Source organism: Sciurus vulgaris (assembly GCF_902686455.1).
Source record: "Sciurus vulgaris genome assembly, chromosome: X".
Taxonomy (NCBI): Eukaryota; Metazoa; Chordata; class Mammalia; order Rodentia; family Sciuridae; genus Sciurus; species Sciurus vulgaris.
The window spans coordinates 75829363-75852098 of record NC_136471.1 but is presented as its reverse complement, the minus strand read 5'-3'; the positions used below and the strand labels follow the sequence as shown (position 1 = coordinate 75852098).

The following is a 22736-nucleotide window of genomic DNA, read 5'->3' as shown; positions in this document are numbered from 1 at the left end:
GTCTTTAGCACTTCACTTTCCCTACAGAGTTTCTCACCAGGTATTCTCCTTGAACAACCTGATCCCAGCATGGGTACAGAACCTTATGACTTGTAGAACAGATAAGACTAGACTGCAACATTCAATAAGACATTAGTAAAGGGAAGGAGATAACAAAAGGTAAATGAACACACTAATAGTGCCACAGGGCCATATCATCTGACTTCAAAGATATATCTGCTCTTTGGGACTAGCAAGTCCTGGTATGTAATAGTTGCTCAATAAACATTTGTTAAGTGAATGAGTATCCATGGTGGAGGTCAGAAACTGTTCCTACTCTCGAGGAGCAGGGAGATAGTGAGGAGACATGTTAAATGGATAATTTTAATGTAATCTCATGAATGCCATGATAGAGAATTATAGTAGTCAAAATCACACTCTGGAGCCAAATTGCCACAGTGTGACTCATAGGGAATCATAGGCCCTTGGGCATATTATTTAATTTTCTCATTTGTAAATGATGTCCCTACCACATATGTATGTAGATCATATCATATCACCTTCCAATGATGATTAGAGATAATTAGGAACAGCTGGGATAATTTATATGTCAACCTAAATAAGTCCTTTTGTCTGTTCAGGCTTCAGTTTTCTCATTTGTAAAAGAGGAGATTGCACTTTATGGAAGGACCCTTCCAGCTCTAACATTCTATATTCTAGATTTTGGAATTGAATCAATGCCAAAAAAACGTATGGGGTTTTTTTCTTATTCCAACATAAGCACTCTTCAGGTCATCTTGGTGCTAACATTTTTGAGCACTAACTACAAGCTAACATTTATTGAGTGCCTTCCATGCCAGATGCTGTACTAAGTGCTTTCCATACTTTATTTCCAATCCTCACAATGATCCTGAAAAATGGCTCATCCCTGTTGTTTATAGGTGAAGAAGCTGAGGCTTTTTACATCAAGTAGCTAAATTTATTTATCTATTTATTGAACACCTTCTTTGAGTAAGGTATTGTGTCAAATGCTAAGAATATGAAAACAAATAATGCTGACCCCGTGTTCAAGGTCAGTTTACTAGAGGAGATACAGATATAACGAAGTCAAGGCCCATCTTTTACTGCTTTTGTAACCACGTATCCTAGATACCTTCTTTCCAACCCTTATGGGGGTTCCACTTTTCAGGATGGGAAAATTTTTTGAGCCAGGGTCTAGTATAATATCGATCATGTAGCAGGCTTTCAATAAATCTCTTGAATGAATGAAAAAATGAATTAATAAAAGGCTTAAAAACCCATTCCATTTTTCCCTTGCATATTATCAAAAGACCAATCCATTCCGCCCTTTCTCTTACTTCATGCTTTGCTCTTCTATGCTAGCTCTCAGAGGGTTAATTATTTTCTATCTCTTTCTTTTCCACAATGCTCCTGCTGCTTCTGTCATCTTTTCCCCTCGATGGCTGCTCTAATAATAGACTAACTATTGAGCGGACTGCTTCCTTGGCATTCAGGAAGCAGGCTCCATGCATATGGCCAATTGATTCGTTTTTAATGCACCTATTATTATGAATAGCCTTCTGGCTCAAGCTGAGATCAGGCTACATCCAATATCTTTTCCCTTTCATGTTTCCACTTTGGCCATCAGAAGGTGTCAACATTCAAATTCATTTCCCAGTACTGTGGGTTCCCATAAGTACTCTTCCTGATTATGAACAATAAAATCAAAGTCTTTTCTGTTTGGATTTTTTTTGTTACTACTGGAGCATCCTGGCTTCTTTTCACAATCAATCCCATTTGGCTCTTGAATCCAAGGTGATGCTGTGTCATCAGAACTCTTAAGTTACCCTCATAAAGATGAATAAAGAAAAGTGAGCAAAGAAGGGAAAGATTATGTACTTACCTTCTTGAGAATGATCCCAATATTTCACCCATTCTCAAGTATTTATTGAGATGATTTAGAAACAGGACAGGGAGATGATGTCATGACCTGTTGAGTCCCATTCAAGCCAAAAAATATATTGGAGAATAGGAAAAGCCCAAAGCAAGGGAGTGCATTTGGACTAACATGAGAACTTCAGTAAGGGCCTTCAGATGTCATCTAGCCCAGGGAATCCCAAGAACTAATCAGTATACCCATGACAGTCTGTGATATTTTCATCAGTCAGCTGACACATGAGAAAAATTGTTGCCAACTGACTTGAGAAAGACTTTCCTAGCTGGGTATGGCAGTGCACACCTGTAGTCCCAGTAATTCAGGAGGCTGAGACAGAGGATGGTAAATTTGAGTCCAGCCTTGGCAACTTAGTGAGACCCTGTCTTAATAAAAAGGACTGGAGACGTAGCTCAGTGGTAGAGTGCCCCTAGGTTCAATTCCAAGTACCCCTCCTGCAAACAAAATGACTTTCCTCTGTAAAAGATTATATTCTTTGTACATTTTCTATTTGGGTGTAAAATATCATTTCATTAATGACATGATAGTAATGATACATGACAACATTAAAAGCTTGGCATCATCATGTTGGGTCCCCAAAATTTGGGAAGAAATTTTACTAGTCTTGGAAATTCAAATTTTGGGGAAATCATTGTTTTGGTCTAGTGGTTTCTATATCTGGCAGTGCATCCTTGTTAAACTTTTCCTGGGTCCCACCTCCAGATATTCTGATTCAGCAAGTGTGAATCGGGACCCAGGAATTAGTACTTCACAAACTCTCTGGTTCTGAAGTGCAACCAGGTTATGAAACTACTGCTCTGTTTATATGAACAGTCAAGGGCATAAAAAGAGTTGGAATGATTCTACTGTGGGCTCATTTCTGTTAGGAACAGAAGGAAAGCACATTCTCTTACTTGCAATGTAACCTGGAGATCTCTATTGGGTTTTTCCAAGATCCATAGTTAGAGAAGTAAAATAAAGGACTACAGCAACTACATGTCACTTGCTGTGAGCATGAGCAAAACTGATGAATCTCTACATAGTAGGTGTCTCTAAAGATCTGTTGCTGTCAAGGATGTTTATTGACCAAGTCTGATTTAGAAATTTGTAGGGAAAACTTCATGCATCTGATGCCTATTTTCCTTACCTCTAATCTTTCCAGGACATCCTCTGTACTTTTGCCACAATTTTCTCTTTAAGATGCAGCTCTACTACTCAAAAATCTTCAGTGGCAATCTTGTGGTAGTCAGTGTTCCATTGCTGTGATAAAATACCTGAGATAATCAACTTAAGGAGGAAAGATTTAATTTGGCTTTTGGTTTCAGTTCATAGTAACTTGACCCTATTTATTGCCTTTGGGTCCAGCCTGTGGTGGCACACTACATCATGATGGGAGTGCATGGTAGAGGAGCTGCTCACCTCATGACAGCCAGAAAGCAAATAGACAGGAAGGGGCTGGAGTCCCAATATTCCCTTTAAGAGCATGCCTCCCCAGTGACCTAACTTTCTCCCACTAGGCACCACTTCTCAAAGGTTCCTCCACTTCCCAACAGTGCCATAGGCTGGCAACCAACCCTTTAACACATGGGCCTTTGGGGGATACTTAGCCAAATCATAGCACTTGTGTATCCTAAGTAAAGTCTATACCACTCAGTATGGCATTTAATAACTCTGTGATGTAGGCATTAACTCTTTTTTTTTTTTTTTTGCATTAACTCTTATTTTGCACATAAATTGAGATTGAAAAAGGGAAAACAAATTGTTCAAGATCACACAGGCATGCAATGTTAGAACTACAATTAGAATCCAGATCTCCTTATGCCAGTGTTCTAGTCTTTATTTAGTACCTACACTTTCTAAAGAGGGGAGAAATGGTAGATACTGCATGTATTTGCTAGAATGATGGGATGGTGGTTATATAATCCTGCCTCCTGGGTGGGGCACAAACTCTGAAACTCACTCAAATGAGCAAAGTTACCGGTTCTAATTCTTGCTGACAACTAACAACCTCATGGAGTCTCTATTTCCTCATTTATGAAACGAGGACAAATCATCTCAACTTGATAGTATTGTTATGAAGATTATATGAGATCATGGATGTAAAGGGACTAGCATAGTGCTAGGTCTACAGGAGGTCCTCTTTGGGTATCATCACACACCAGTATCCCGTTCCAGTGATCTAAAAAGCCATTTAAACAATGAGGGAAGTAGAATTTAGACAGTAGGGATCTAGATGGGGTATAGAACTCCAGTGTCTATTCCTAGGTCTAGGGTCCTGAATGACATTGCCAACTGTTTACTGTCATATTAATGTGATGTTTAAAAGATGGCCTCCTAATATATGAGATTTTATGGTGCATGAAATATACAATATTTCTAAAATAAAGTTTCTGAAAATTTAAATACTCCAATTTCTCTTCAACACATTCATTTGTCAATACCCGAGAAAAATATATTGAGCTGGCTAAACAATTTATGCTTTAATAAAATTTAGACTTTATTCTTAAAATATGCATATTGGACTAAATTGTTCAGTGAAAAGTTTTATCACTCCTTTGCAATGATAAGTTTTAACACGGTTATGTCTGTGTATTTTCCATTAATGTACTTAGTTTTGATATTTAAAAGCCATATCTATTTGAAGAAAAACATGGATTGAAAACCGACTGCTCTGCTTATGGTCATCTCAACAACTGAAGCAGACTAAACAGCATATCTAATTGTTTGAGGAGAGCTGGTCATGAGAAGAGTTGTCAGACAGTGTCTTACCAAAAGGAAAAAAAAAAATAAAGTAGACTTACTTTGGTGAAGAAACCTTTATTACAGACAATAGAAGGATAGTGGGGATTCTAAAACTCAGAAAACTTCAAAATGGAAAATATACTTAAGTTTACCAAAGCTAGGCAGACTTCAAAAGGTCTGTTATCACACATATTATGATCTCTGAATAAAGTATAAAGTCTTTTTTATATAACAGAAGGTATTTTATGATAACATTAAGCAGAATGTTACTAAATAATAGCTTGTCTTTGACTTGGGAAGAGCAGGCAAGGTCTTTTCTGGGCGACTCGGGGTTGATCAATGCCGGTTCTGGAGCCTGAGGGGAGAAAAGGGCAGCGGAGTAGGATAGTTTGTGCTTTTTCCCCCTCCGGTTTTAATTCTTCCTGTACTGGGCATCTGGACAAGGAGAACAGGATTCGGTAGATTGGAAGGGGAGTTTAGAAGCAGCGACGGCTAGAGTAGGTAGGCGAGTAAGTGGAGGAGGAAGGGCTGGGGAGAAGAGCGAGGCTGTAGCGGCTGCCTGTTGAGGGAGGAAGAGGTGGGGGGAGGAGGAGTGGGAGGAGAGAGAGATGACATGGGGAGAGGAGGAGGGGGGTTGGACGGGGGCGGAGGAGGAGGAGAGGGCTCCAGGGACCGTCTGTCGCGGGACGGGCTGGCCAGCTGGGGCGCGGAGCCTCTAGGAGGAGGAGGCAGAGGCAGCAGCAGCAGCAGTGCTCTGAGCAGCAGCAGTAGAAACAAGTACCAGCCACACAGAGGCTCCTCCGGCCCGAGCAGCCACAGTCCCCCGGCCGCGATGGCGCTGCAAAGCCCGGCGAGCGAGGAAGCCAAGGGGCCCTGGCAGGAGACAGACCAGGAACAGCAGAAGCCGGTGGGTAGTCCGGAGCCGGAGCCCGAGCCCGAGCCCGAGCCCGAGCCCGAGCCCGTGCCAGTGCCTCCGCCCGAGCCCCAACCCGAGCCCCAACCGGAACCCCAGCCCCTACCGGACCCCGCACCCCTGCCGGAGCTGGAGTTTGAGCCGGAGCCGGTGCACGAACCTGAGCCCACGCCCACAGTGGAGACCCGCGGCACCGCGCGTGGCTTCCAGCCTCCCGAAGGTGGCTTCGGCTGGATGGTGGTATTCGCTGCCACCTGGTGCAACGGCTCCATCTTCGGCATCCATAACTCCGTCGGGATCCTCTACTCCATGCTGCTAGAGGAGGAAAAAGAGAAAAATCGCCAGGTGGAGTTCCAAGCAGGTGAGTAGCCTCACGTGCCCCACTTGGCATTCTAGGCAAGAGTGTCCACTCCTGCTGCCACCTCCATACCTCCTGGTACGAGGCGCCCCTCCAAAGCGCCGCTGCTACTCCTCCCCTTGCTCTGCCCATGGCCCTGCTGAGACGCGGGTTGCCGGGCTCTGGGCAGCCTCAGTTGTGGAGACTAGGCGCAAGACATACCGGGGGTGGGAACTGGGACGTTCATTGATCAGGCAAGCAATGAACTTTTTGCCCGGGGACAAATCCAAACTCACCTTTTGGATTTGTTTAAAGTACTTTGCTCATGTGTTCTGGGGAAAAATATTTGCAGGAATTTTGGGGGGCAGAGGGGGCGAAGGCAGGAAGACTGGAGAGAATTGGGAGGCGGGGTGGACTCGGAGAGAAGCACAATACCACTAATCTCCGCATCAGCCCTTGTTCCTTTGGTGGAGCAGAGGTGTTGTCTGTCAAAAACACTTCGGGAATCCTGGTGACTCTGCTCAGAGTTAAACACATGGAAGGCGTGTGTCTGTAGGAGAGGAAGGGAGGGAGGAGTGAGGGAGTACGATTGAGGGTGTGTACGCGTCTCTGCCTGCCGTGGTTACGGCCCAGCCAGACCAGGGCCGTCCCATGCCACCCTGGGGGAATGAGCGGATTTCGGTGCTCTTTGAGCTGAGCCCCCGGCAGAGAGGCGGTCTCCTGCCAGAGAGACGTGAGGCTTGAGGCTTGAGGCAGGCTGGGCCCTGTGCTGTGGTTCACAATGCACCACCCCCAACTTCAGCCAACCCCCCCCCCCCCCCCCCCCCCCCCCCGCCAACCCCGGGCTTCTTCGCTATCCTGGGGTGCCCTTTTCCGCCTGAAGCCGGAATACCCGCCCTGCCATTCCTGCTGTGACTTGGGGCTCACTTGGTCTCCTTCTCCAAGATGAGCAGGGTTGGGGATATAGCCCTTACTCTCCAGGCCAGTGGCTGCAAACCCGTGCAGGATCCTCGAGTTGTGGCCACCCTTGAGCTCAGAAAAGTCATGCTTTTTGGGAAACGCCCCTTAAGCAGTTCTGGTGAGAGGTCTCTAATGAGCTGGGGGCTTGAAATACTCCCTAAGTCTCACTTCCTCTGGTGGCTCCTCAGGACAACTCTATCTATGCCACTGCCTCAAGTCTGCAACTTGGAAAATGTGGATTTTCAGTGTTGCCTTGGAGCTGAGGGATTCTCTGCTCTTGGCAGTTCCCAACATATGCTTTTGCTACCATCTGAGGGGACCTGGAGGTTATTAAGTGAACATAGAAACCTTCAATTCTGGGGCATCCACCTGTGGATTCCCCTTGGTGAGTTTCTCCCAATGCCCTCAACCAAGAACTTGGTTTTTAGTTTGTAGCTTCTCTGGACTGCCCTGGCAGAAGGGGCTTTGGGACTTTTGGTGCCTCAAACCTTGTGACCCATTGGCACAGTTACAGTGTGCAGGCCCCACTTGAAGAAAGTTCAAGTGTGTGTCAGTGACTATCAAGGGCAGTCTCACCACTACCCAGGCCACCTGATGCTGGAGTGGAGGAGTCCCTGGACTATGTGGAACAACCTCTGGGGGGAAGGTCACAGCCACAAGCATCACTGGGACCACCTTTTTTCTGTTTTAATGTAGTTCAGGGACTCTTAGGAAGGCAGCCAGGGTAGGGCCTCAGGCTGTGGCCTAGGTTATGGGGGGATGAGGGGGTGGGGCCTCCTGAATGTTGCCCTATGGTTGAGAGCAGGCTGTTGGCCTTGGGGATTAATGGCAAAGTTTGGGTGCAACTTGAAGGTAAGCAGCAGAGGCTGGACTGAAACTAGGCCCTGGCATTTATATGGTGTGAGCAGGCCTAGAGCTGGGGCCTTAGGAGAGTGTAATAAAACTTGGAAAAACCACTATTTTACCAGGAAGAGGTTCACTGCTGGGGAACAGACTTCAAAGTAGGTGATCATAGGGGACTCAGGGGGAGGGCTGGCTGGGACTTTCCGGTCAAGACCTCAGTGCAGCTGCAGGGGGGCGGTGGTGCAGTGGTCTGTGCCGAGGTGTGGCTAGTGTATATTCTGACATAGACCAGGTCCACTGAGGAATTGAGGTTTCTGGCTTAAATTATGGAGAGCAATAGGTCAGGAAGTGACAGAAAGAATCTCGGTATGTCCCCAAGGTCTCAGAGTAGTTTGGCTTGGGTCCTTGCTGTGGAGTATCTTGAATTCACTAAAGTGTTTTTTGATACTAGAGCCTCTCAAGAACACCTCAGTTTTTTATTTTGGAAAAGTCAGGAACACCCTTCTACATTCCAGAAAATGTCATTCTCAGCCCTACCTTTCTTGATCTCCTCAGCTTTCTCAAGTCATCATTTAGATACTGAGATTCTAAATGTTTCTGCCTGCACATACAGTCTGCAATTTACTCAAACTTTCCCAGCTACCTTTGCCACAGCCTTGGCATCTCAAAAGGACAAAAAAATTAATAGAAGTTTGCTATCATTTTTATCAGCCAGTTTTTGCCCGAGAGCCATTCTGGAGGTCACTCAAGGAGGTTGATGCATTGTCCATTTCTATTAATGTCTGACATGACTTCCATCTTTATCTATGAATTTAGTGTTTGGAGGAACTTCACAACCCAAATTGTTTTTGGTTAGGCCTAACATCATCACAACCCTAAAGCTGTGCTGATTGGTTTAGTGGATCCAAGATTCTACAGATGTGAGAGAATCCCAAAGAAAGGTAGTTTTGATGTCTGGGAAATAACTCCACATTAGGGGGCCTCTGGATATGGGCAAAAGCCACATGAGGTATGAGGGAAATGGAATTCAGAATATACTAGAGCACACAATGTACAATCTTTGTGGACTGATGTGCACAGTTCTGTGGTGTCAACAGCAGTATATGTAGTGCCCTCTCTTCACCTCTTTTGGGGCAAAGCCAACCTTTCCTGGGTTTTAGGCCTGGGAGAACTGGCAGGCAAAAGGTTTTTGAGAGGAAGGCAGGTAACCAAGGTCTGGTTTAGGGAATAAACAGAAGAGATCAAGTGAGAAATGTGTCTATACTTTTGTAGAGACTGTGGGGAAATTTGGGAGTTCTCCAACCCAGATCAAGCCACAGACAGGATAGAAAGCAACCAGGTAATTTTGTGGAAAATATAGGCACAGAATGGTTTCCTGGGATGATAAAGGAGGCTTTTAGGGAAAGAGGAGCAAGGCGGCATAGGTTGCAGGCCTCAGCTTACTATTGAAATCCTAAATGGGGGTGGGGTTAGGGTTGGGAGCTCCAGATAAGGCAGAACAAGACAAAGTTGCTAATATTGGATTTAAACCAAAGTCTTTTTTAAAGTGCTCCAGAGTAAACCCATTATCCTGTACTTTCCATCTCAACTGTGAGTCTAGTACCAACCCATACAATATGATGATAAGCATTTTTTTATTGGGCAGTTTATAAGCATGGCCCTTGAAAGCTCCTGAGTGGGGACAGGGTTAGGTTCTCACTACTAGGGAAAGGAAAAATGGTCAAGAAACTTCACTATTGTTAAAAGATGATTCAAACTGATGGATCACTCTGAAGGAAATGGACTTTTCTAGGCATGGGGAAGAAGAGTCCACTCTGCCTTCAGGTGAACCAAGAATACCAAAGATGGGTGGGGCTAGGGCAGAGTAGGCTGTCTTTGTCCTATCCATTTTAGGAGTTTTCATTGCTGACTTTGGGATTAAGGTATCTTTTGAGCAAATCTGCCAATCTCTTGACTTTGGCTGAAGGCTACTGCCCAACAGAGCTAGATCTCATTGACTAAGAGCCTGCTGTGGAACTTCAGGCTGCAGGGCCATCAGCCAAGCATCTTTTGAGTTATCCCTCTGCCTCCTCTACAAGAAAACTGGGTCCCACACTACAACCTTGATTCGTATTGGAAAGAATGAGAATGAGAAGTTGGGGTATTTGGAAGCTAAATAAGAGGATGCTTTTTTTGAGCTGGGTTAACTGGTTGAGGCTGTATCTCTGGCTCACTGGGCAGTGGCCTCAGATGCTCATTCTAAATCTGAAAAAAGCAAGACCTCAGGCCAAATATGGACCCCTAAGAAGCTGGCAATCTCAGTGGTATCAGCTAGGCAGTGACTAGGAGTTAGACAACTTGTGCCCCTAACTTGTTCTGTGACTTTGAGCAGGCATTTTGCCTCTCAGTACCTCAGTTTATCTATCTGTAAAATGAAAAGAGTTGACTATATGAACTCTCTAGCTTTTCCATCTATCCTTCTAGAATTGTGATATCTTACTCTTTACTATTCAAATACCATAAATGTTGACTCATTCAGGCAAATGAAAATTTGTTAAGCTGCCTGAATAGGGGAGGAAGGATTGGAGAAGATTGGGAAAGCAAGGAAAAGCCATATACACATTATTTTCCCATGTCATTTGTATGTGAAGACTATGGAGCTCCCCATGCATATGGATATGGTTAATTTTTGCTGATATGTGGAAGTTAACCCACAATAAGGTGAGAGAGGAGAAGAATAGATATTCAGTAGATTAGGCAAAGGGGAATGAAGGGAAGGGAGGGGGGGAAAAGGACAGTGGAATGAATCCAAAATAATTTTCCTACGTACATATATGAATACACCATAGTGAATCCCACCATCGTGTACATCCATTACAATGGGGTCCTAATTAGAATAAGATATATTCCGTGTTTGTATAATTATATCAAAATGAATTCTAATGTCATATATAACTACAAAGAACCAATAAAAAAAGACCCATTCCTTTTTACTGAGTATGTCAGGACAGTGCTGAGTGTACGGTTTCTTCTCCCATTAGTGCCTTGCTCAACAGAAAGCTGGACCTTCAAGAGAATTCCCTCCGCTTGGTCTGCCACAGACTAGCAGGGTGGGTCTGTATGATTCTGTTTCCCAGCATTTGAATCTCTTCTTTAAAAGTATTAAACGACAAGCATTTCCTCAGGCCTCAGTTTGGACCCCTCTCCTGAAATTTAGTTTCCCACAGCTTGCTCTCATTTCTCAGAAATGCATGGTCAGTGTGACCTTGGTTTGCTGTTACTGCAGGCTAGGAGAGTAAACCAAGATTCCTAAGTGTGATACAGAGGTTCCCTGTAGTGGGGTTCAGACAGGGCAGGACATCTTTATAGCTGGCTCAGGGCTGCTGCCTGGATCCCACTGTGGTAGGGGAGGGAAGGGCTGCTACTTGTGATCTTGGAGAAGACCTTCTTGGGTGTCTACAATCCCTGGTCAACTTCAGTTTCACTCAGGGCTTAGCTGAGAGTATGCCTAGGGAGGTAGCAGGCACAGAGCTCACTCATTTTCCTTAGATTTACATTTTGTTGTCATTGACATTATTTTCTCCAGCCCCATGAAGAATAAACAAGCGGCTGGACTGTCAACAGTGTCAGAAGTACATAAAAGATGATTGCAACCTTTTGAGCAGTTCGGTTTCCCTCTAGCATCATTTTTGCTTTGTTGCATTTTGAAAATAAAGAATCATTTACTCTTTCAGATTATATGAATGATGAAGTCGGATTTCCTGTGTTGAAAGAAGCTATCTCACCTGGGATTGAATGAATAAATCCTAGAAAGAAGGCTCTGTTCTTTAACACACACACACACACACACACACACACACACACACACAGAGCCAGGGATTATGAATATTCTATCTGTCTGTGGAGTCAGGTTTAATGTAACAGAGGCTTCTATAGAAGGTTCTGGGGGACTAGCTGGGCGTGGTGGCACATGCCTATAATCCCCGTGACTTGGGAGGCTGAGACTGGAGGATTACGAGTTCAAAGCCAGTCTCAGCAAAAGAGAGATGCTAAGCAACTCAGTGAGACTGTGTCTCTAAATAAAATACAAAATAGGGCTGGGGATGTGGTTCAGTGGTCGAGTACTCTGAGTTCAATCCCCAGTACCAAGAAAAAAAAAAAAAGAGAAGGTTCTGGGGGACTAGCACAAAGGACCCAGCTTGGGAAACTTGCTAGGTGAGAATGATAGAATATGGGCAGCCTGATTGTACCTCTTGACCTGGACCCATTTGCTACTCCACATGGAACTGGGAAACATTTATTGCAAGTTTCTTTCTGTCTTCATCTTCCCCCATCCTCCATTCCTCCTAGCCTTCAGAAGTTTCTGGGAAGAGGGTTTAGGCCCACCCTAGAGCTCTCTGGTTTCAGAGATGACAGAGGACTAGCTAACCTAGGGTCCTATAACCACCTTCCCTGGAGGTGGGTACTGTGGCTAATGTGAAACACTTGGCACCTACTTGTGAGTAGGGAATGTGACCTGTTTGGGTGCCAAGAGGCAGTGCAACCTCTTCACCCTGGCAGTCTTGCCCTCTTTCCTCTATTTTGCTCCAGTTTCAGGGTTAGTGAGAGAGCAAAGTATGAAACTAGCTTACAACCACATGTTTTCTCAGCTTCTCTTATTTTTACAGTGCATTTTTATCATGTTAGCGGGATGTGCCACCCTCTTTCCTCTCAGTAGTGTTCCCCCGCTTCTCTTTCTACCCCTCAGTTAGCAGAACACCTGGGGTTTAGGATGTCAAACAGTCTAACTCCAGCTGGAGTCCCAGACCAATCCCTGTATATCTCACAAAGGCTTCCCTTTCCCTTTCGCCATTCTCCCCTCTCTTGCTCTCCACTTTCTGAGTGAAGGGTGACTTTCTGTGGAGTACTCAAGAGTACGGAAGTCATTAGCTCTGGATATTTGCAGTAAGATAATTGCCATAAAACTCTTTTTGTCAGCCGGGCATGCTGGTGCACTCCTGTAATCCCAGTGGCTCTAGAGGTTGAGGCAGGAGTATTTCAAGTTCATAGCCAGCTTCAGCAATTTAGCAAGGCCCTAAGCAACTCAGTGAGACCCTGTCTCTAGATAAAATACAAAAAAGACAGGGGATGTGGCTGAGTAGTTAAGTGCCCCTGAGTTCAATCCCCAGTACCTAGATGAATAAATAAACAATTAAATAAATAAAACCCTTTTTGTCATTTCCATGCCTCCTCTTTACACAGCAGTAGGACCCCAGCCCAGAAGATAGTATGATGACTGATTTGTACTCAGTAGTATTTAACAAATGTCTTAGTCACTTTATCTTCAAGTTCTCACTGTCATTGTCCCCCATCTCCTGGGCCAGTTGAACCTGCAGATTTCAGTTTTTTTTTGTTGTTGTTGTTGTTGGTACTGGGGATTGAACCCAGGGATGCTTAACCACCAAGCTACATTCCCAATCCTTTTTATTTTTTATATTGAGACAGGGTCTCACTAAGTTGCTTAGGGCCTTGCTAAGTGTCTGAGGCTGGCCTTGAATTTTTGATCCTCCTGCCTCAGCCTCTGAGTTGCTGGAATTACAAGCATGTGCCACCATGCCAAGCTTCGAGTGGTTTTTGGTAACTTTGGAGGTTTTTGGTTCATTCTATTTTAAGCCTCAAGCATCTTTCTTTTTGCCAAAAAGGCTGCACAGTTGGTTATAGAGGGGTTACAGAAGGGAGGACACAGACACTTTAAGTACCAAACTAGAATCTGGAGTGCCCTTAGGGAGGGTAGAGAGGGGATAGTGAAGCACCTAGGTCAGATGCTCTCATGCCTCTGTACACTGAAGAGAAAAGGGAAAAGTAAGCATTGTTAAATAAGCAGTCCCTACACAGACTCTTTGCCCAAGTTATCCTGGGATCTGCCTGTCCACCCTCTCACCCAGGCTGAAAGGGTATGCACATGTACCATTGTGTCCAGATCTGTGTGTATGTGTGTATAACTGGTGTGTGATGTGCATCCAGGTCAATTAGCACAATTGCTTAGAACATGTTGCCTTTGAGATTGAGGTCACAGGTTTAGCTACTTGTTTAGGCCACCGAGCTTTTCACAAACAAAAGAACTCTTCTGTTCATGACCTATGCCCCTCATGCTGGATTGTCACTAATCCCAAGGGGAACAGGGTAGAAGAATGGCGATGACTCCTTGTAAGCCTTCCCTGCTACTGGAGAAAAACTTGAAGCACTCAGCTTGGTGATGCCTACTTCTGGAGAATTCCACAGTGAGAGTTTTTTTGATATTTAGTTTCTTACTCCTGCCAAACATCCTAGTAGCAGCAGCAGCAGTAGTAGTAGTAGTAGTAACAATGTTTAATTAACACTTAGCAATGAAATATGTAAGGTACTAAACATTTTCATGTACCAATCCATCTTAATTCTCAACAACCCTATGAAGTAGGTACCATTACTTCCTTCATCTTGTAGATAGAGAGAGGCATGGAAGTTATGTATCTTGTCCAAGTTCACAGCCAAAAAATGGCAGAGCAAGGGCTTGGACCCAGACAGTCTGAATTTAGGACTCCTGCTTTTAGACATCATCTAATACATAGATGTAGGGGAAGCTACCAAGGGAGACTGCTGTAGTTTTTTCATTCCTAAAGCCTATAGGCATTATTATGACTAAGAAATAAAAAGAAATGACCAAGAAGGGGTTTAGTAAACAAGAAAATGGACAATCTCATGATCCAGGACAAGATCCTCTAACTATCCATTTTACTTTACCCAGAGTCTCTATATAAAGGGTGTCATAATCCTTGAGTCCAAAAAGGACAAGAGGAACTGTCACTTCTTAGTTGTTTACCCTGAATAAGTCACATAACCTTTCTGGGCTTTAGGATTCTCATTTATGAACTGAGACAAAAAGTATCATTTTGGTAGGATTGTGAAGGGTCGCATGAGATTGTGTGTATATGAGAGATCTTTGTAAATTGTGAAATGGTTGTTATTATTATGATTTTCCAGCCCCTAGAAATGGAGTCACCATACTTGTCTCTAAATGTTTCCTCAGCCGTCTCTTGCCTCCTCCCTACTCCATCTCTTCCTCATCTCCCCTCCGTATTCTTCTGCAATTTGACCCGGGTGTCCTGTAGCTAAGGACTGGCTGTGTTTTCTTTGTTCCTCAGCTCTCTGAGAGTGCAGAGGGAGAGGAGGGGCCAGATCCCAGGTCATATACATTCAAGGAAACGAGCCATGTTGAAATATTTACAGCGCTTGGCAGGAGCTCACAAACCTCCCTACAGTCAAGGACTAAGTTCTTTTAGTAGGAACTAAGGATGGGGGTGGATGATGGGGTGGAGTTAGGGTGTCACTTCCTCCCGAGGGTCTCTCACAGAGCCTCTGTTCTCCTGCAGGTAGTAAGGAAGAAGGAAAGGGATATTTAGGGTCAGAAGGTCTGGGCCAGAGGACATTAAGCATAGAAGGAGATTTGCTCCTTTGTACTCAGTTTTGGAGTGGGCCAGTTTCCTTGTGTTCTAAACAGGATAGCCCCAGAGAACACAGGCCACAGAAGGATTGTGGCCTTCACAAAAGAGGATTGCAATAGCAGTTTTGAGCAAGCATTTCAATGACCACTTAGGGAGACTCCATTAAGAACAACTAGTTGGCAAATCAGAATAGAAATGTTTTTCTTTTTTGTTGCAAACAACAAAACAAAATCTCCAAACCCTTCATTGAAACTAAGATTTCAAATATACTAGGACTCACTCTCTTGATTTTCAGGTTTTTAAATTTCTGCACTGAAAGACATTTTAGAGATCATCTAGTCCTGTTCTCTCTGGTTCCCATCTTCCAGGTAGAGAACTGAGATCTGAAAAGAGGTGACCTTAATCATATTGTGGGTAGCGGCTTGTATTGGAGGTTGGTTTATAAGAGTGTTGGTAAATGGGTCCAAGGGGTGGGCTGCTGGCATACTGAGCATTCCCCAATTTGATCCCCAGGTACGACTGTATGGAAAGAGATGGAAACAAAATTCAAAAGGTACAATGGTGAAAAGTCTCTCTCCCACTCCTGTCTCCCAGTTACCCTGTTTCCTTCCCCAGAGGTCACCAGTGTTATCTGTTGTCCTTTCAGAGATATTCTGTATGTATACAAGCAACTGTGTATATATTCTGTTTTTAAATTTTTTTAGTTGTAGATGGATACAATACCTTTATTTTATTTATTTCTATGTGGTGCTGAGGATCAAACCCAGTACCTCACACATGCTAGGCAAGTGCTCTACCATTGACCTACAACCCCAGCCCTATATTCTGTTTTTAAAGTAAAAATGGTGACTATAATCCATATTATCTTCTATCATGCTTTTTATACTTCGAAATCTCTCTAGGGTATTGTTATATATCAAGTCCTTAAAGCCCTCATTCTTTTTCATAACTGCACATATTCCATTATATGGGTATATCATAATTTATTTAATCTACACCCTTCTAATGGACATTTGAGCTGTTAATCCATCTTTGACTATGGGCTTTAGAATCAAACAGCACTAGATCCAGTTAGGTGCCTTACCAGGACAGCATGGCTGTCTTTGACAAGGTTATTAACTTCTTGGAGTCTGAGTTTTTTCATATGTAAAATAAGGGTAACAATAACATCTATCTTACTGGTGTAGAGATTGAGATGAGACATGTAAAACATTTAACATACAGCTTGGTCCCTATTAATGCTCAATAAGTGTTAATCTCTTCCTGTCACAAGCCCTCCCCGTATCTTCCCCTTCTAATTTGATTAATGTTGGTTCAGTTCAATTAAGTGCTGGGCTGACCTTGGATGAGCCAGAGAAGGCCTCAAGAAGTTTATAATTTCTTTGAGAAGATATAACATTCCAAACAACTACAGATCACTGCTAAGTATTAGACAATGTACATTAAATTGAATTTTGCAGTTATAGAAAAGGAGAGATGAATGTGAGTACCAGAGGAATCATGGAAGACTTGCTGGTTGAGTTGGAATTTGAAATGGGGTTTAGCTAAGTGGAAAATTGGGAAGTGGGATAGGAGTTGAAAACTAGACAGTGTGATTGTTGCTCAGATTCTGGGTCTTCGCCCTCTGGGAGCCCAATGAGTCACTGTTCCCAGTTAGGCCCTATCCAGCAGGTGGGGTGAGGTGGAGGGGCAGAAGGACAGAAAAATACTAAGGACATTTGGAGAGAAGGGCACAGGGCGGGGGGGATGTCTGGGCATAGAGCCACAGAATGAGATGCCCACAAATGGCTTGTGACACAGCCCGCCCAGCCCACGCCACCTGCTCTTCCATGTCAGCAGCCCAGGAACTTTTTCTAAGAGGTCTGAGAAGAGTATAAGTAGAAGCAGCTCTTAATCCCTCACCCTGGATCCCAAATGGACCTCCAGATCCTGTGAACCCCAGAAGAGAAATGTCTATTGAGTGATACTGATCCCCTCTGTGTGTGGCACATTATGGTTTACCTCTTAGCTTTTGTTGTTCCTTGCAAAAGAGACAGTTATGAAATAAAATAGTTGAATCTCATATCGTGCCATAATGTCTCATAATGTGACCATAGTACTTGGTCACATCAAGTGCTATGTTGAAGGGGCCTGGAAAATGAAAAGTCAACATGATTTGTATTCATTAGGGTAAAGATTCAGATTTCCATTTTTTTTAGTGGCAGAAATGGATAGCAGACTGAGGGCAAGTGAGTGGCCTAAGGCCATACATTTAATATTCAGCAGAGCCGAGGCTACAACCAGGTCTTCCAATTCCATGTACCATGGAGTCAGAAATGTAGGTGCTCCTTGAAAACTGGGATAGATTTTTTTTTCCTAAACTCAGTAGTAGCCTGAAGTTTAAGGATAAAAAATGGTACATATAATATGATGAAACACACAACTAGGAGTCACAAAGTTCAGGGGCATGTGAATAGGGGGCACGGAAAAGGAGGATCTGGGCATAGTTAAGTTTTACTGGCTGGGATCAGGAAAAATGCTATCTCCAACTCAAAAGAAAAAAAGATGGAAAGAAAGAAAGAACACTGGTGGACTGGGAATCAGGAGATCTGGGTTCTGGTTCTGGCTCTGTTACTGGCTGTCTTTGTGACCTTATCAAGCCCATTTCCCTTTCTGGACCTCAAGTTTTTCTGTTTAAGAAATGAGAAAGTTGGACTTCCCTAGATACTTGAGTCAATAGTTTGTGTAAATCAAGCAGGCCTTGTGAATTTACTAGCAAGAGCATGATGATGGTGATTGGGAGTGGTGGGGTGGTGAACAGAAGAGAGCAACTCCTCTGATGAAAATGGAAAGCAGATCCTCCCAGATTTGAGCATTGTAAATGACTTCTGAAAAGAGCAACCATCCCGTGGTCCCTATTCTATCTCCTTGGAGAATTCCATCAAAAGGAGCAAAGAGAAAACATGCATGCAAGTGAGCAAATACCTCAGTGCAAAAATGAGATTTGGTGGAACAGAATGAGATACACTGAATCAATAGCTCTGGAAATTTCTGCTAAATAATCTTCAAGATCACTTTTCTAAGACCTTGATTTTGTTTTTGTTTTTGTTTTGGGGGGTATTGGGGATTGAACCCAGGGCACTCGACCACTGAGCCACATCCCCAGCCCTATTCTGTATTTCATTTAGAGACAGGGTCTCACTGAGTTGCTTAGTGCCTCACTTTTGCTGAGGCTGTCTTTGCACTTGTAATCCTCCTGCCTTAGCCTCCTAAACCACTGAGATTATAGGTGTGTGCCACTCTGCCTGACCAATTTTGGTTTTAAAAAGGGGTTTATGTCTTACAGGTGGGGTACCACTGAGAGTCTTCCTCTCATGAAGCCGGCTTGATGAGAAATGACCTAGAACCAACCTATTTGAATAAATCTTGGCTCTACCATTCACTAGCTGTGTGTCCTTGGGCAAGGCATTTAACCTTTCTGTGCCTCATTTGTAAAAGGAAGATAACAAAAGTACTTATAACACAGGTTTGTTAAATGAGCTGATATCTGTGTCTATCTCTCTTTCTACATAGCTAACTAGTTTAGGACAGTTTCTTGCACATGGTAAGTGCTATATACATATTCACTGTTCTTATTATCTCCCTAGTAGGCTATAGCTGAGCCTTAGAGAGCAAGTGTGACCCCAGGTGAGCCCAAGGGAGAACAACATTACCCAGTCTGGTGGCAGGGATGCCTCATGAAGGCACCATCTGGGCTGCTTTGATATTGCCCCTGCTCAAGATCCAGATTAAGTCCTTTAAAAGCCCTGAGCACTATTTTTTTCTGGTTAATACATTCTGGAAAAAATTCGTTAAATCTATACTTTTCTCATTTTGGAGTGGTCCTGCTTCACTGGTATTCTGGGCTCATGCTTAGTCCATATGTTGGGTGATCCTGCACTGGCCCCACCAGCCTATAAACTTCTAAGTTCTGGAATGAACCATTGACTGTGAGTGAGCTACACATCCACAAACAACAGTTCTGAACCCAAGTAGCTCCATTCACAAAAGGCATCCCAGCTCCTATGAGCTTATTCTGCTAAGCTGCATGAACTCCTTGCTAGTTAGGACCTCATACCTATTACTTGGAAGGATTGTTTATCATCTGTGGGGAGCAGGGGAGAACAAACCCTGAAAGTCCCAATAAGGCACCTGGCAGTAAGCTGTAAACATTAGTAAGTTAAAGTTCTGGTGACAAGTTGGGATAACTAAGCATGGTCATGATTGAGAATAGCAATGGTGGGGCTTTTCAACCTCTAGATTATTAGGAGTTCAAGGCCCTCTCCTGAGTCCTGACTCCTCCAAGGACTTCAAATCAGTGATTCCAGAAACCTTGGCATCACTATCAGTATCTGCATTGCTCTATGAAGTTGACCAGGTTGTAACCATGCAGTGAACAATAGGATAGTTTTAAGAATCAAAGTGTTTTTTTTTTTTTTTGCCTTGACCTAGATTTTGCCTGCTAGCCTAAAGCAAATTTTCCATAGATCTGTTGGCCAAACAGCTGGAGGGACATGGTGGCTTGGGTAAGAGAGGTCAGTAGGACCCAGATGGATTCATTTGCTGCCTTGCCTGGGGATGGCACCACTCACATTCAGGCCTTCCCAGGCCTGTGCTACCTGCCTTCTTCATAGAATGTCTCAAACATGGAAGGCTCAAGTGGAACCGGTCAGACCAGATGTTGGGAGCCTGCGGCTTTTAGGAAGAAAAAGTCAGATCTACAGACAGCCAGAGGAGAGAATAAGGAGGAAACAAATCTATTGTTTCAGTTCCTAGCCCCAGGAAATTCCCTCATCCCTTGGGCTTCAGCGTATCACCAATGAACACCTGCTCAAGGAGGCCACAGCTCATCTGTGTCCTGTGAGTGGACCTGGCTAGTATCTCTAGGCAGAACCAGCAACCTGAAGGCTACTTCCAGGTTGGATCAACAAAAATTGCACTAGCCTTGGGGCTTCTTTTTTATGGAGTTTGTTTTAGCGCTGATGGAAAAGATGGCCTTGGGATGGGAAGTCATAAAGAAAACCCTAAAGTTCAACTCTCCTTTGCCTCACTTCTCCATGTGCTATGTAGTATATGGTAAGGCATAGGATCTGATGTCAGATAGACCAGTGCAAGTCCTAGCTTTACTATTTGCCTTTTCTGCAATCTTGGCCAAGTCTGAGCCTCACTTTCCCTATCTGTAAAAAAGGGCCAGCAATGGGATCATAATTGCTATCTCATTGTCTCATGCTGAAGTTTAAATGATAGAATGGATATGACAATCCTTTGAATATTGCTTGGAACCTTCCATATGAATTATCATCATGGTCACCACATTAATAAATTAATCTGTAGAACTGCATATGTACTCATGTGTGTATAGTGTAGGTGGGTTGATATAACACCCATGTTTTTTATATAAATATATACACATATATATAAAACCTATCTTCCCATTTGTATAAAAGTACACATATACATCTGACTTTAAGCCTGAACTCATGACATAGACAATTAAAAGCGCACACCCACAGGCATACACGTATATATTTATCCACATGGATAGATATCCTCTTTCTCTTCCACTCACACATACATAAGCAGATGTATATGCATCTGCGTATTTATGTGTATGCATGCGCATATATGTACAGCTTCATAGCTATAAGATGGGCATGCCATATCACCCAGATTTTGCCCAGACTATCTAGTTTTCTAGGGGTCTGAGACAGACTCTATTTGTAAATTCCCCCTCTTCATTCTGATAATGTCCCTTTTGCCCTTGCTGGGGCCTCTTCCCTGCCTCCATCTTGTTTGCACATTAGCACAGCTGCTCTTAAAATTCAAACTTCAGTATGTGTATCCACATGTCTGGAAAACACGGATCCCTGTCCAGTTGCTCTGTGAATAACACTACAACTCTATCCTGCACAATGTATTTATAGCCACATTTGCAAAGAGCTGACAGCATTTTCACATTTTTTTCAAAACACAGTTAATCCAGCTACGAAAATAGTCACTGGCCCACATGCCCTGAAGCTAAAAGAAATTAGGCAACAGGCCTAATGAAAATTAGTCACAGAGCCTAAATGAAGTTGAATCTCTCTCTCTCTCTCTCCTTCCTTTGCCACTCCTTTTATTCCAAGAATCTCTGAGCCTAGGGTGTGGCAGTGTGGTACCATGGAGTATACTTGCTTCAGAAGGAGCCTGGATTCATCAAAGCCTAATGTTTTGAGAGAAAGGAAGGGGAAGTAAAGGAGGGGGAATGTAAAGGTACTGAGGATTATAAGCAGGATACCTGAAGAATTAAGTGGGGTGGGGGGAGACCCAAAAGAGGAGGGCTAATGTCCACTTTGAGGCCAACTAAATTTTGGTGACTGGATAACTCCTCAAATCAAATGACAGAGTGTTCCAGCCTCCCCTTAATCTCTGGGACATGGATCAGTAAATTGTTTTGCTTATTTGCAAGGTTGGATCACTAAAAAGCATTCCTAGTAATAGAGCTGAAGAGGTGAGCATGATTACAGAACAAGATGGTTTCCAAGGAAGAGAGTAGGCCTAGGTTTGATATGATAGGACCCATCACAGGTAACCCAACAATGGCCCAAGTGGGGGAGGAGTTTAGGTAGGATTTATCACATCACTTATTATCCAAAGTGGGATGCCTTTGTGGGGGAAAGAGGACACTGTTAACATTTTATTAAGACAACAGTCATATAATAGGATTGTCAAATTAAAAAAATTATTTAAAAATAAAAAACTATACCAGCTGGGGATATAGCTCAGTTGGTAGAGTGCTTGCCTTGCAAGCATAAGGCCCTGGGTTCAATCCCCTGCACTGCAAACAAACAAACAAACAAAATTATAAACAAAATATTTCTTAAAAAATAGGATTGTCCTAGACAAACCAAGATGTGTGTTTACTCTATAGGTTTAGGACATGTTGCTCAAGTTTTCTGGGAAATGATGATCCTCACAAAATATGCTGAAAAGTATGTGTATGATTGTGTGTGTGTGTGTGTGTGTGTGTGTGTGTGTGTGTTTGTGTTGGGGTTGGGCAGTAGAGAGTAGGGCAGAGAGATTTAGTCTTTTCAACCTTGGGATTGGGGATCATTTACTCTGAGTATGAATTTCTTTTCTTGTAGCTGTCTATAAATATATAATGGAATGACTTTCCAAGTGTGTTTATTTCTTGGTCAGATTTAGAAGAGAAGAGATTTGTGTGTGTGTGTGTGTTTCTGTCAAACTTATGAAAGTATGTATGTATGACTGAGTGGGTATTTGAGTATATCCAACCATGTGTGACTATGGACATATGTGTGTATATAGATGTGTGTGGGTGTAGATGTGATGAGGATGCATTAGTGCATATGCATGCACATGCAGGGTAGAGCCAGGTCTGGTCATTGGTTCATTGAGTTGTGCTCTCAAATTCCAGATAGCTATCACATAGACAGCCACCTCATTTTACATGTGAAGAAACTGAGGCATGTGTTTTGAGACCTACACAGTTTTACTATTTGTTTGGCAGTGGTAGAGGATAGACTAGCAACAGTCGTAAACATTCTGATTGGGAGCCAACTGCCAATCCAT

At 43.4% G+C, this 22736-nt stretch overlaps 1 protein-coding gene across 1 annotated transcript in view; it reads left to right on the top strand.

Moving 5' to 3' along the window:
- The first annotated feature begins 5297 nt into the window (after positions 1–5297).
- Positions 5298–22736, top strand: part of SLC16A2 (solute carrier family 16 member 2) — a 104551-nt gene continuing 87112 nt past the window's right edge. The window contains exon 1 of the mRNA XM_079123041.1: positions 5298–5928. Within this exon, the coding sequence (XP_078979167.1) occupies positions 5487–5928 (442 nt within the window). The 5' untranslated portion in view covers positions 5298–5486. The remainder of the gene's footprint in view (positions 5929–22736) is intronic.